The sequence below is a fragment of the Neltuma alba genome, unplaced genomic scaffold, assembly GCF_004799145.2.
Source record: "Neltuma alba isolate B1F8T4 unplaced genomic scaffold, ASM479914v2 tig00011329_pilon, whole genome shotgun sequence".
NCBI classification, from domain to species: Eukaryota; Viridiplantae; Streptophyta; class Magnoliopsida; order Fabales; family Fabaceae; genus Neltuma; species Neltuma alba.
Genome location: NW_021636034.1, coordinates 14,659 through 27,123, shown reverse-complemented (window position 1 = coordinate 27,123; position 12,465 = coordinate 14,659). Strand labels below are relative to the sequence as shown.

The 12,465-nt window shown below is 34.4% G+C and overlaps 1 protein-coding gene across 1 annotated transcript; it reads right to left on the bottom strand.

Moving 5' to 3' along the window:
* Nucleotides 1–3,648: 3,648 nt before the first annotated feature.
* LOC114712040 (protein terminal ear1 homolog) lies at nt 3,649–6,984 on the bottom strand. The gene is made up of 5 exons (XM_028896491.1): nt 5,964–6,984; nt 4,900–5,524; nt 4,614–4,736; nt 4,372–4,513; nt 3,649–4,270 (listed from the first exon to the last, which is right to left on the bottom strand). The coding sequence occupies exons 1-5, from the start codon at nt 6,694–6,696 to the stop codon at nt 3,917–3,919; spliced, it is 1,977 nt and encodes a 658-aa protein (XP_028752324.1). The 5' UTR covers nt 6,697–6,984; the 3' UTR covers nt 3,649–3,916.
* Between the last annotated feature and the right edge of the window lie 5,481 nt (nt 6,985–12,465).

Below are 12,465 nucleotides of genomic sequence, written 5' to 3'. Positions count from 1 at the left end.
CAATCAATAGGAATAATTTAAAAAAATAAAAATTTAATAAGCAAAGTAAATTGAGATATTATATTTAAAATCAAATCAAACTCCTTAATTAACTCTTATATTTAAATTGGAGATAGCATAAGGTCCGGTTAAAATTTTAGGACTAAAGAAGAGAGTACATTTAATCAAGGATACTCTTTTAGTTCTACTTATAAAGCACTTTTAATATATTTCACACAAACTAAGAAAAATTTTAAAATATATTAACTCTCTATTCAAATATAACAATTTTTTAACTTTACCTATATTTAATATATACACCTTTCAAAAGAAATAATTATCTATACTATAATAAATAAAAGACAAAATAATATATTTATGTTAAAAATTTAATAAAATAACTTATAAATAGAATAAAAAATTTTCTTTTTTCTGTTCTGTAAATAAAACCAAACCAAAGGAATACATTTAAAAAGACAGAAATGATTTAGGTACATGAACTAAGCCTAAGGTAGTCTGTGTGAAGTAATGGAAGAGTAAATTGCAATGAAGGAATGGATGGGACGTGTTGGGGAAAATTCTTTCCAAGGTGGACATAATTTGGGTACAGGTTTATTTTGAATACAGATTAAACAAAAACACAATCACCTGCAGATAAATTTTGGGAAGGATGCAAGGAGTGGGCAACATCAGGTGGGGGCACGTGGCAAAACCCCGGAAGAAGAAGGAGCTGATAGTGATAGAAGGGAGAATGGTCCGCAGTCCGCCCAGTCGCTGTGTTGTGTCGTTGTTGACTGCTATCCCAGAAAGTTCAAAGTTCAAACCTTTCTTTCTTTCTTGTTCCTTTTTTTCGGTGAACGTGGAGACGCCCATCACCTATTCACCTTCGTATTCTCCGCCCTTCTCATTAAAGATAATTTAAATAAATTAAAAAAATAAGTTAAATTAGTTATTTATAATAAATAGGTATTATTTTTTTTAAAATATATTTATCAATCAAGTTGATAAGCTAGAACTACTATTATTTGAAGAACTATCTTAAATAAATAAATAAATATGAGAAACATAATAGATTGAGATTTTATATTAAGATTAAAATAAAAGTAAAACAAAGTCTTATATTAAGAATCGGAAGTAGTATAATTATGGAGTACTCTCTCTTATTCAAAATATAAAATAAATTTTTTTTATTTATGTTTATTAACAAACTAGTTAAAATCAGTTTAAAATAATAAGTATATAAGGTGTGTATTTTTTTAAATATATTTTTATTAATGCAGAGAATAAATAAAAGATGTAATAAATGAATCAAATAGAAAGATAGTATTCGGAGATAAAATTTGAAAAAAAAAACTCATTAAATACTTAGACAAAAATGAATGTTATCTTATAAAAAAAAACTAAGCCATCTAACAAATTCTAGCTTATATTTTAAAAAAACTAACACAAATTTGTGATAAATAACTAATTTAACTAATTTTTTTAATATCTTCAAATTAATTGTTCAATTCTCATAAACCGAAAGTAATTAGTATATTACAGCTAATAATTAGGAGCTAATCTTTTTGAGATGTAGATACTATTGAAAGTTGCCGCAATATTGTCCTTGAGTCTGATGCGTCGAATGCTGTGGAGCTGCTCATTGTTGACCCGGCTGACTACTATGAAGACTCCCATATCATTCCAGAGATCAGATCCCTTCTTAGCAGGGACTAGAACAAAGCAGCAGATTTTTTGGCAGAGTGGTCTTAATGCTATTCCTGATTTTCATGTTGTTACTGTCATTCCTAGGTACCTAGAGGTATCTAGGTGGAAATAAAATTATAATTTTAAAAATATTTTTACGATAAATACATGAATAAGTATTTGTAAAAAAATATTTCTAAAAAATATTTTTTGGGTTACCCAAATATCCTTGTAGTTTCTATTTTGACTTCAGACCGCATTACTTTGTTAGAGATCCTGTAACTACTGGATGAGGTTTCTTTTGTTATCAAAAGAAAAAAGAAACAGCTTTTGTCTCTCTCAAAAAAGGTATAAAGAAAACTGAGAGCTATTACTTCACAAGATGATGAACAAGAGTATAAAGACAAGGAACAAGGTTTCCTCATCACCATCCATCTCAAATGCTAAAAGGGGGAGCATGATCAAAAAATGCTACTCCTCCGGTCCTAATTATAAGACCCAATTGACTTATTTGATGAGATTAAGGAAGTAAGTTAAGTTGGTTATTTATAATAAATAAGTGTTGTCATTCTTAAAATATCCTTATTAATTAAGTATATTGGCTAAAACTATCATTATTAGAAGGATTATCTTGAAAAAAAATACATAAATATAAGAGACAAAATGAATTGGGGTCTTATAATTAGGACCAAATAAAAAGTCAAATGGAATCTTATAATAAGGATCGGAGGAGTATAATTTCCTATCAGTTGTGTTAGATTTTATTCGTGGCATTATGTGTTTTTTTTTTTTAACATCTCACATTGTGACATAACTCAGATTATTACAACGTTTGAAAAATTCTTACAAGCGATTATATCTATATCCATGCAATACACCAATAAAATTTTCAAGTGAGCATTAAGTTTTCAAATGTGATTGTGTTCATGTATAACACGTGAGATTATGGGATCCGGTGGGAGATAATATAGGATTTTCCGTAGAAGTCGTTTAATATTTTTATATTTATATTGCGATATAATTTTTAAGATTTTTTTTTTAATAAATATCGTTCTCATTCTCACGAGGTCACTCTCTAACTTCTCTAATTTTCCTTACCTGTGCCTAAAATTCCTAAACTTGTAATTATTTAAATCGATATTTGCAATTGATTTTTTCCCAAAAGAAATTTTTTTGAAAACCTCACTACTATGTATGTAACTGTTATTAAATCAATTTTTTGGGACGTCATTATTATTCTCCTTATTCTAAAATTACTTTATAGTTTTATTCCACCAAATATTTTGTGCTGACTTGATTAGAGAATGAAACTGTTCCACCTGAATTCAAATGAAACAAATTATTATTACATGAATAAATAATAAAATAATACTCTTTATTCAAAAGGAAAAGTGATAAAAAAAACCATCAAAATAAAAAAACTACAAACAAGAACTCATAACAATATTAATGTAACTTTTGATAATAATAGTATGAATTTTGATGACGATTTTTATAAATTAATCGGAAAAGTGATAAAAAAAACCATCAAAATAAAAAAACTACAAACAAGAACTCATAACAATATTAATGTAACTTTTGAGAATAATAGTACGAATTTTGATAACGATTTTTATAAACTAATCTCTGTATAATTTTTTTATTTTGACAGTTTTTTTTTTGCCATTTTTTGCCATGTTTCCCTAATTTAATTCCCCAAAAGAAATTAAAAAAAACAAAAAAAGGGGAGGGCGTTGGAATAGAAGGAGCGAGCAAAATGAGGGTACGGCATCAGACGCTGTGTGCTCAGACACCTGCCTCCCTCGCACCGCCGACAGAAGGCGGCCTCCCTTTTATCCAGTGGTATCCCGCGCACTCCCTCCTTACATTCTCACATCCCAAATCACCAAACTCTTGCTTTTTTAAAAAAGATAATTTAAATCATTCATGAGAATGGGGGGAAAAAAATAAAAACTTGATTCTCAAGCACGAACAATTAATTAATTAATGATGACTATTGATAAAAATAAACCAGAAATTGCAGTGCCAAGAGGAGGAAGGAGGATGCAAGTGCAACAACAAAGAACAAAAATCCTAAACAAAGAGGCCAAACCAAGAAGCCTTAAAAAAGAACAAAATGAATACTTTGATGATGATGATGATGACAGAGAAGAAGCTGGCTGGCAGGTTAAGCTATACAGATGAGGCTCGTTCACCAACGATCTCTGTGATTCGTATCGTAAAATGTCACTGCACGCAGATCCATTCTCTGTTAATCTCTTCCCATTTCTTCTCCTCCTTCACTACTTCTTCTTCTGTCATCATCGTCGTCGTCATCTTCAACCTCCCCGCCGCCGTTTTCGCTGCTGCTCCTGCCGCTCTGCATGCCATGCTTCTGTTCGCGGCCGCCGCCGTCTGCTGTGTCCTCACCATCGTCAACATCGTCATTAATTGCTTTACAGTCGGCCACATCAGTGGCTTCTCCTGGCTGCTTCTGACCCGCGATCGGAAGTGGCTCCGTCAGTTGCCTACCGTCTCTAGGCGGAGAAAACACCACCGGCAAGTAATGCTCCATCTCGCATGGAAACTTCGAGTTCTTGAAGTGCTCTTTCAAAGCATCCAAACCCTTCTCACAGCATCAAAGGCCCAGTCTTTTCAAGTTATTACAACAAACTCTAGCAATGAACAAGCTTGGATATTTCAATGATGAACTCATCATGAATTTACCTGAACCCTTGCGTACGTGACTTCGCATATTTTTCTGGAGTTGAAGACTTCCCAATGTTGAAGATGGAATGCTTTATACAGCCTCAGCGTTGCCTCCGGCGATGTCATGTTCACAAACCCATACCCCACGTTACACTTGTTGCTGTTTCATGTTTCAAACGCAGAAGCTAAAATTAAAACTGAACTACATGCAAGCATATTCATTTTCCAGGGCAAAAAATGAAGAGAATAGTGAAACATACTTGAAATCAATGGGGAGGTAAACGAAGTCGTAAGACGACAATGGTTGGTCGTCGCCGCCGCCGGCAATCTGCTCGTTGCAGTGGATGCAGTGGTTGTCCAGCATGTTCAATAGCAGCTTCTGACTGCAACAAAACGCAGGTCAAACACAATTTTCAGAGGGGATGATGGTTTAAATGATTATTTTATTTTATTCATAAAATATAAGGAAGAGGTGAGAAGATCGAATATAGTAAAACTAAAAATGGTGAGGAACAATCATGGTAGGGAAGAAAGCAGCAGACGGACCTGTACTTGTTGGGTATGTTCTTGATCATGACAGTAGTTCTGGAATCTTTGCAACTCGATTCCACAATCGCATCTTCCTTAATTAGAAACCTTGTCTCCTGCTTTTTCCCTTGCTTCCCCTTCCAATTCCTACTTCTGGGTTGCTTCGTGCTTCCCGCCACCACCGCCTCACCGCCACAGTTCTTCACGGCAGCATTCCCCGGCGCAGGCCCTTCCGGTTGCTTCTCTTCTACTAATACCCCACTCAAAGAAACCGAGTTCACACTTCCCAGATTAGCGGTATCGTTGGCCTTGTTCTTGGGCTGAGGAAGATGAGCGCGAGGAGGAGGAGACGGGGGAGAAACAGCAGCAAAACGACGTGCGTTTTTACGGGCGAACGGCGGCGGCGGCGGAGGAGGAGGAGGAGGTTGGAAGTTCAACGGCGTTGCGTTTTTGGAGAATGTAGGGTGGGTGAAGAACTTCCGGCCATGCCCACCGGGACGACTGAACTCAATCACAACGGCCATACCGTTAATTTGCTTACCGTTCATCTCCTTCAACGCCCTGGCCGCATCTCTCACATCAAAGAACTCCACAAACCTTTGATTCCTCTTCAATGGCGTCTCTCTCAGTTCTCTCACAGGACCTTTAAAAAAAAAACCGCAAGAAAGGCCAAAAAGAAAAGGAAAGCGGTGTGAGGACCAGAGACAGTCGAAAACGTCATAAAAAGTAAATAAAAAGAGTGAGATAGAGACATATCATCAAGTCTGTGTCTATGTCACTCCCAGAACCCACATTACCCCACTGGCATTATAACATAGTCAACAGTCCCCACGCCAAAAAAAAAAAAGTAAAAAAGTCATCTCTCCGACATGAAACAAGCAAAACGACATCAGCCCCAATAGCTTTCTCCTTTTCAAAACAACACTTTCAGATCTCATCTTCATGGGCTACCCAATTAAAGCACATCGCAAACCGACGAGATGAAACATAAAAGGTAATCATGAAATTTTACTTTCAATGGCAGAGAAAGAGACAGAGATTGAAGGAAAGAAAAAAAAAGGAATTGGCCTGAAACGTTTTACCAAATGCCTCGAATGTTTGTCGGAGAGTTTCTGTGGACACCGCCGAATCCAAATTGAAAATCACGATGGTCCCTTGGTTCTGCCCTTGAGGGACGGCGTTATACGCCGGGACAATGTACTGGGCCCAAACCGCACGACCGGCGACCAGCCCACGCGCCGGCGGGGGCAGTGGGGCGATGACGGAGTAACAATCCGGCTCCGACGCTGAATTGCCGGACTTCAAAATGGAGGAATAGAAATTACGGAGCCTGGTTTGTTGTTGCATGTGCTGCTTCCGAATCGCCATTAGCGCCGTCTCTGCATGTCTCAGGTCGTAGAAATGAACAGTCACTATTCCTTCCCGAACCCTCTCCATCTGAACCCCTCTCACATCCCCAAAAACTTCCAATTCCCTCCTTATCATCGACTCGCTCACCACCTCCGCCGGCACCGAGCTGAGCAGCAGCGACCGGGTGGGCGAGGGGGAGGAAGATGACGGAGGCGGCGTCGTCGTCGTCGTCGCGGTCGGCGGAGCCAGGGGGCCAACATACGCCGCAGGAGAACAGAACGGCGGATACGGAACACCAACCGGAGCAGCATTACAAAAAGGTAAAGGCTGAAGCGGAACACCATCGGTGGGTGCGCAAGGGTAGAAAAGTTGAGCCGGCCGGTAAAGAGTTTGATTTCTCGGCGTGAACTCTTCCGCTCGTGGGTCTAAACTCCCCGGAAACCGGACAACACCGGTTTCAGCCATGGAAAAACGATACCGGCGGAAAACAAAGGGAAAGAAAGTGGTTTCCCCGGCAAAATGGGGGAGAAGATGGAAAATGAAATGGAAATGAGGAATATAATTGTTTATGATTACGAAGCAGGAAAGAAAAACCGTACGTGTGCCTCCAGCTAGCTTGCTTCCTGGCTGGTTTTTTAGCTCTGTGTGGGGAGGTTGCAGTAATCTTTTTGCCACTAATAATAACGCCTATCGGGTTACAGGCTAGTTGACGTTTATGGGTGGCCTTGGAAAATCTCTCGCTTCACTCCCTAGTCTGAGTTTGAGGAGAAAAGCACAGAAGAGAGAGAGAGAGAGAGAGGGTGGTGGTGGTGTACTGTTTCCTCATTCTCCACTTTCCTTCGAGGGCCAAAGTTGCTAAAAATGTACTTTTGCCATCATCTGAGGCCGGTGGCCGTGAAATGACCCTATTGCCCTCGTGGGGCGTACCATCGGAACTCGGGTTCACTGTGCCTCAAAAACCTGGTTTTTTGACAAAATTTTAAGGAAGAAACGCAATCATCATCAATAAATCTCAGAATAAGTGAATAACGTACTGCTTTGGTGCTCATTTTATGAGGGGATTTTGATTCTTTTTCTTTGTTACTCGTATCGCTTCTAGTGTTTCATTTTCAGTTTTGTTCATATTGATTATAAAGATTGGAAAAAAAGAAGAAGAAATAAGTCAAAATATACTACTCCTCCGGTCCTTATTATAAGACCCAATTTGACTTTTTATTTGGTCCTAATTATAAGACCCAATCCATTTTGTCTCTTATATTTATATATTTTTTTTCCAAGATAATCCTTCTAATAATGATAGTTTTAGCCAATATACTTAATTAGCAAGGATATTTTAGGAATGACAACACTTATTTATTATAAATAACCAACTTAACTTACTTCCTTAATTTCCTCAAATAAGTCAATTGGGTCTTATAATTAGGACCGGAGGAGTACTATTTAATAATGCTCTATTTGATATGTCAAAAATCAGACAAGAGTGGTATAATAATAAATTTTAATTATAGGTCCATATTTTTACACCTGATATTAATATTTCTTATATTTTTTTGGAAATATTTTGTGTGCGTCAAAGGCTTTGGGGCTTTGGGGCGTCAAAGGCTGGAATAATTTTGAAGGGAGCAGCTGAGTGGTGGGGATTGGGGAATGAGGAGACATGAGAAGCAATGTCAGCCGTACACGTGGAGGGGAGAATTTTCCAGATATGGCAAATTAAAAAGATAGAGGACAACATAAATATATATAATATAAAGTAAGATCACAAGAAATACCATAAAAATTATAAAATCGCAAATCGAGTTATTGCCTATAGGTTTTCACAACAATTAAGTTATAAATTATAACATTTTTTTGACAAAATACAGATTTACAATTTTGTAATTTTTATGGTTTTTTTTTGCAATTTTTTTAATAAGATTTGTTAAAATCGGACCACCATAATAATAATAATAATAATGGTGCTGCCTGTGTCTGCTCCACCGTACTTTTTTTCATGTTCGTGTTTTGACTACTCGTCATTGCCCTTTTCATAATTTTCTCTGTTTGGATCCCCTCCTTTCCGTGTCTTCTTTGTCTCACTCCCCATTTTTTCTAAAATCATTTAACTTGAATTAATGCGGGTTAAAACTTTATTTTAAATAGGATTAACATATATTCCGCACTATAAAATAGTTTTCGAGTATATTCAGCATTCTAAAATATTTTATACTATATTTAGTTTTTTAAAATATTTTTTAAGTGCTTCCAGTATTATGAAGTGTTTTTTTATATATCCAATATCATAAAGTATTTTTTTTATATGTGTCTAGCAACTAAAAATATTTTTTGATACATCTAGTATCAAAAAAATATATTTTAGGATGCTAAATACACTTAAAAAAATATCTCAAGATTCTAGATGCATTACAAAATATTTTAAGATACCAGATACACCTAAAAAAATATTTTGGGATACTAGATTAGTTTGAGCCTTTTAAAGATTATGCCCACCTCTTACCGCCATCTAAATTCTTGAAAACTAGTTATAATGATTACATAAATTAATATATGCAATTAATATGAGTAATTTGGAAAAATATGATGGAGTTATAAAAGAATGAAATCAAGCATTTAATATTAATTCACCAAAAAAAAACATTCAATATTAAAAGTTGAAACCAAATGTTGAACTAGTTTTTGCATTTAAATTAGAGATAGAACAAAATTTATTGAGAGTGACTAATATATTGTTCATGAGTCATAACCCTTCGAGCCAATAAAATAACAGTTGAATTTGCAAATCTCCAGATGGCCACTTAAAATTGTAAAATGCAAAATCAGTAAATGATTAAATTTGAATTTTGAAATGTTGGTTAATTCACAACTTTATTTTTTAATTTTTTTTTAAAAAAACACCAAGTCACCTCTACTAGCAAGCCAACCACCGAAACTCTAGTGCCAGCAACCAATTCCAAATGTCAGGTAGCAACTAGTCATCAAAGTTCTAGTGGTCGATCAGTGACTGATGGCCAGAGCTCCGGTGATTGACACTATTCATTGTGATTTTTGTTTTAATTTTCATACCGTGATTAACAAAACTTGTGATGATATTCATAACTTCATTAATGCTTTTAACCACGTGTTTTTGCAGCTTTTTAAACTAAAACTTTTTCAACTTTCAGAATGTGATTGACAACTCGTGTAACAATATTTATAATTTCAATTACTATCTTAACCACATGTGGTTAATAGTATTAATGAAGTCATGATATCACATTATAAAAGTTAACAAAAATATTCCAATAAATAGTTATCGGTTGTCAAAGGTCATTGGCCGACGGTCGGAACTCTAATAACCAAGGGCCACCCAACCTCTGGTGTTGGCTACCAGCACTAGAGCTTCAGCAGCCAACAAGGGTGACTTGAGGATTTTCAAAAAGAATTAAAGGGCAACATTGTAAATTGGTCAATATTTCAAAACTCCAATTTAGTTATTATGACTAATTTAGAATTTTGTAAGTTTAAGCGACTATTTGGAAATTTGCAAATTCAAATATCACTCTATTAGAATTTTACCTAATTCTTATGTTTTGAGTAAATTTTTGTTTATTTAATTGGGAAAATTGCAAAAAAAGACCTTGGAATTGTAAAAACGCAAATAGGGACCCTTGTCAACTTCACTTTGGGTTTTGACAAGAATAATATGCCCTGAAGTTGTCAAAACCCAAAGTGAAGTTGTCAAGGGTCCCTATCTGCGTTTTTGCAATTCCAAGGTCTTTTTTTGCAATTTTCCCTATTTAATTCTTCTCATAAGTTTTACTGAATTCTATATACCTCTATATTTATTCATCTAATATTCCGTCATATGTTTCAGTAAATTTAAATGTAAAAAGAATAAATAAGATGAAGTTTTAAATTTTGAGGGGAAAATATCGAGATTAAAGGAAAACTTCTGGGCAAGTTGTGTAGTAGTGGAATAATGTAAACAGCCCTAATGAGAAAGAGTCTATGAAAGTTAGATAAATCTTATTGACATATATAAAAAATATTTATAAATTATTCACCTATAAAATTTATAAATTGACAAACAAAGATCGAGGTGACCTAAACTGCGTGTAAATTAGTTAGCAGCTAATTTTTTAAAAGAAAATTAATAATTAATAGCCCTACAAAAGAATAATTAACATTAAAAAACAATCTGAAAAATGAAAATTGAGATTAAAGAACCTTTCTTTAGGTGGAGGAACTGTTGAAGGCTTTTCGCATCCCAAATTCTCAATTTTGGCCTCCTTCATGGAAAAAAAAAACATAAATTATTAATATAGATATACAAATAGAAAGGTGAATTATTAAGACTGTACATCTTCATCTTAATTTTAAAAGGTAGAAGCTGACTGGGGTATGAAGATTATACACTTGCTGGTCCAAAAAAATGAAGATTATACACTTTGTAACCCACTCTTAATTTAAAAAAAAAAATCATATTTAGTAAGTGGGAGTTACCTTACCAAACATTAAATGCGTCTACAGACCATCAATGATTTCAAAACTTTAAAAGTTTTATTAAAATTTTGTTAAAAAGGGTAAGAACCTTAATAAAATTTAAATTAATAATAAACTTTTGCACGTGACTCATTTAAAAATCATGAAATCTTAGGTAAAACTTAAAAGTGGTAACGCTTTTAAGCATGAAATTGTTTTGGGACCTTCTCTTCCATTTAACTATTTAAGTCATGAAGAAAGAGAAGAAGGAAAAGCAAAAGTATCTTTGACACCGTTTAAAATCATGCTGTTTTTTAGTAAATCTTTGTTCATTCTCTTAATATCCACAAAAGCAAGTTGAATAGTCCCGACAGAATGAAATTACTTTGTAGTTTTGATCTTCTATTCCATGATTTGTTAGGCTTACTCATAATAAATATAAAATCTTACTCGAACTACGTAACGTTAAAAGTTGGTTAAAAATTAATTAAAACGCATAAATATGTAGACAATATATTTTTGTTAAATATAAAAATTGGTTAAAAATTAATTAAGACACACAAATATATAGACAAAATTAATTAAAAGTTGATTGTTATCCCGAAATTTTTTTTGTCCCATCCCATCCCAAGCTGACCAGGATGGGGACAGAACAAGTTGAATACTTCGGGTCAATATGTGAATATAAACAAAACTAATAGGCCTATAAGTTAAAGGGGTGTTTGGATAGAAACCAAATTATAATTTTAAAAGTACTTTTACAATATAAAAAATAACTATATAAAAAAATTTATTTTGTTTTATATAAATATACTTTTTAAAATCATTCTTCGCGTTACCAAGCACTCCCTAAGTTTTATAAAAATAAGGCTCACAGTAGGTCTAAATTTGAACCTGACTTATTTAATAAATAAGTTAGGTTATGCTTCAAGTAGGCTAGGTTGTAGGTTTTTGAAAGACGTCTAATGTATTTCCATCCTTAAGGACAAGACAGAGTAATTTGTAGCGCTGAAAAAAAAAAAAGGCTATTTCTAATTAATATGTATATAAAATTTGTTATATTTTTTTCAAAAACACTCCTGCCATTTAATAACTAAAATTTAATGCACAGAGCTAGAAAAACTCTAATAAATAATGCTATCACGAGAGAAAATTTAACATAGAATATAAAAGAGAATGAAATACTCCTCTGATTCTAAATATAAGATCCTTATACACACTAGCATATGAGTCTTATATTTAGAACTAGAGGAGTATTATACATATACTTAGAACCAACTCAAAACTCTGAAATAGACCTTATACTTAAAATAAAAAAGGGTATATATCTATTCTCTAGACTGGCCGAGCCTGAGACCTTAATTGTTTGGTGTGATTTTTTCAAAATCAAGCTTAGCATTTTATGAAATTCCCTCATAATCCATTCTATTAATGGTCACTATATATATATTGACAATGATAATGTTGTTTTTTCCCCTCCTTCATGAAGGTACATGTAATTGAAGAGATCATGGTGTGGGAATGGGGATCCATTAATGTGTGGTGGGGGGAGCAGGAGCGAAGTGGAAACACGAGACCACCACCTTAACTCCAAAAGTAAAATATTCCCCATCCTCTAAACTTTGATTCTTTGCATGTTGTTGTCTCTCCCCCTTCCACGTTTTCCATTGTCCTTGTCTCTCAATTCTCCCCCCTCCCTCTCTTTTTTTCCACTCCCCTAGAATTCAACTTTCCACTTCATCCTTCCATTATCATGTTAAACTTGATTCCGAA

Bases quoted from the DNA above. Each gene is read 5' to 3' on its own strand.
- LOC114712040 (XM_028896491.1), bottom strand. From the start codon at position 6,696: ATGGCTGAAACCGGTGTTGTCCGGTTTCCGGGGAGTTTAGACCCACGA. The intron at 5,525-5,963 runs GTAAAACGTTTC...TTTTTTTTAAAG, and splicing joins ACAAACATTCGAGGCATTTG to GTCCTGTGAGAGAACTGAGA. The intron at 4,271-4,371 runs GTAAATTCATGA...TGCTGTGAGAAG, and splicing joins TCACGTACGCAAGGGTTCAG to GGTTTGGATGCTTTGAAAGA.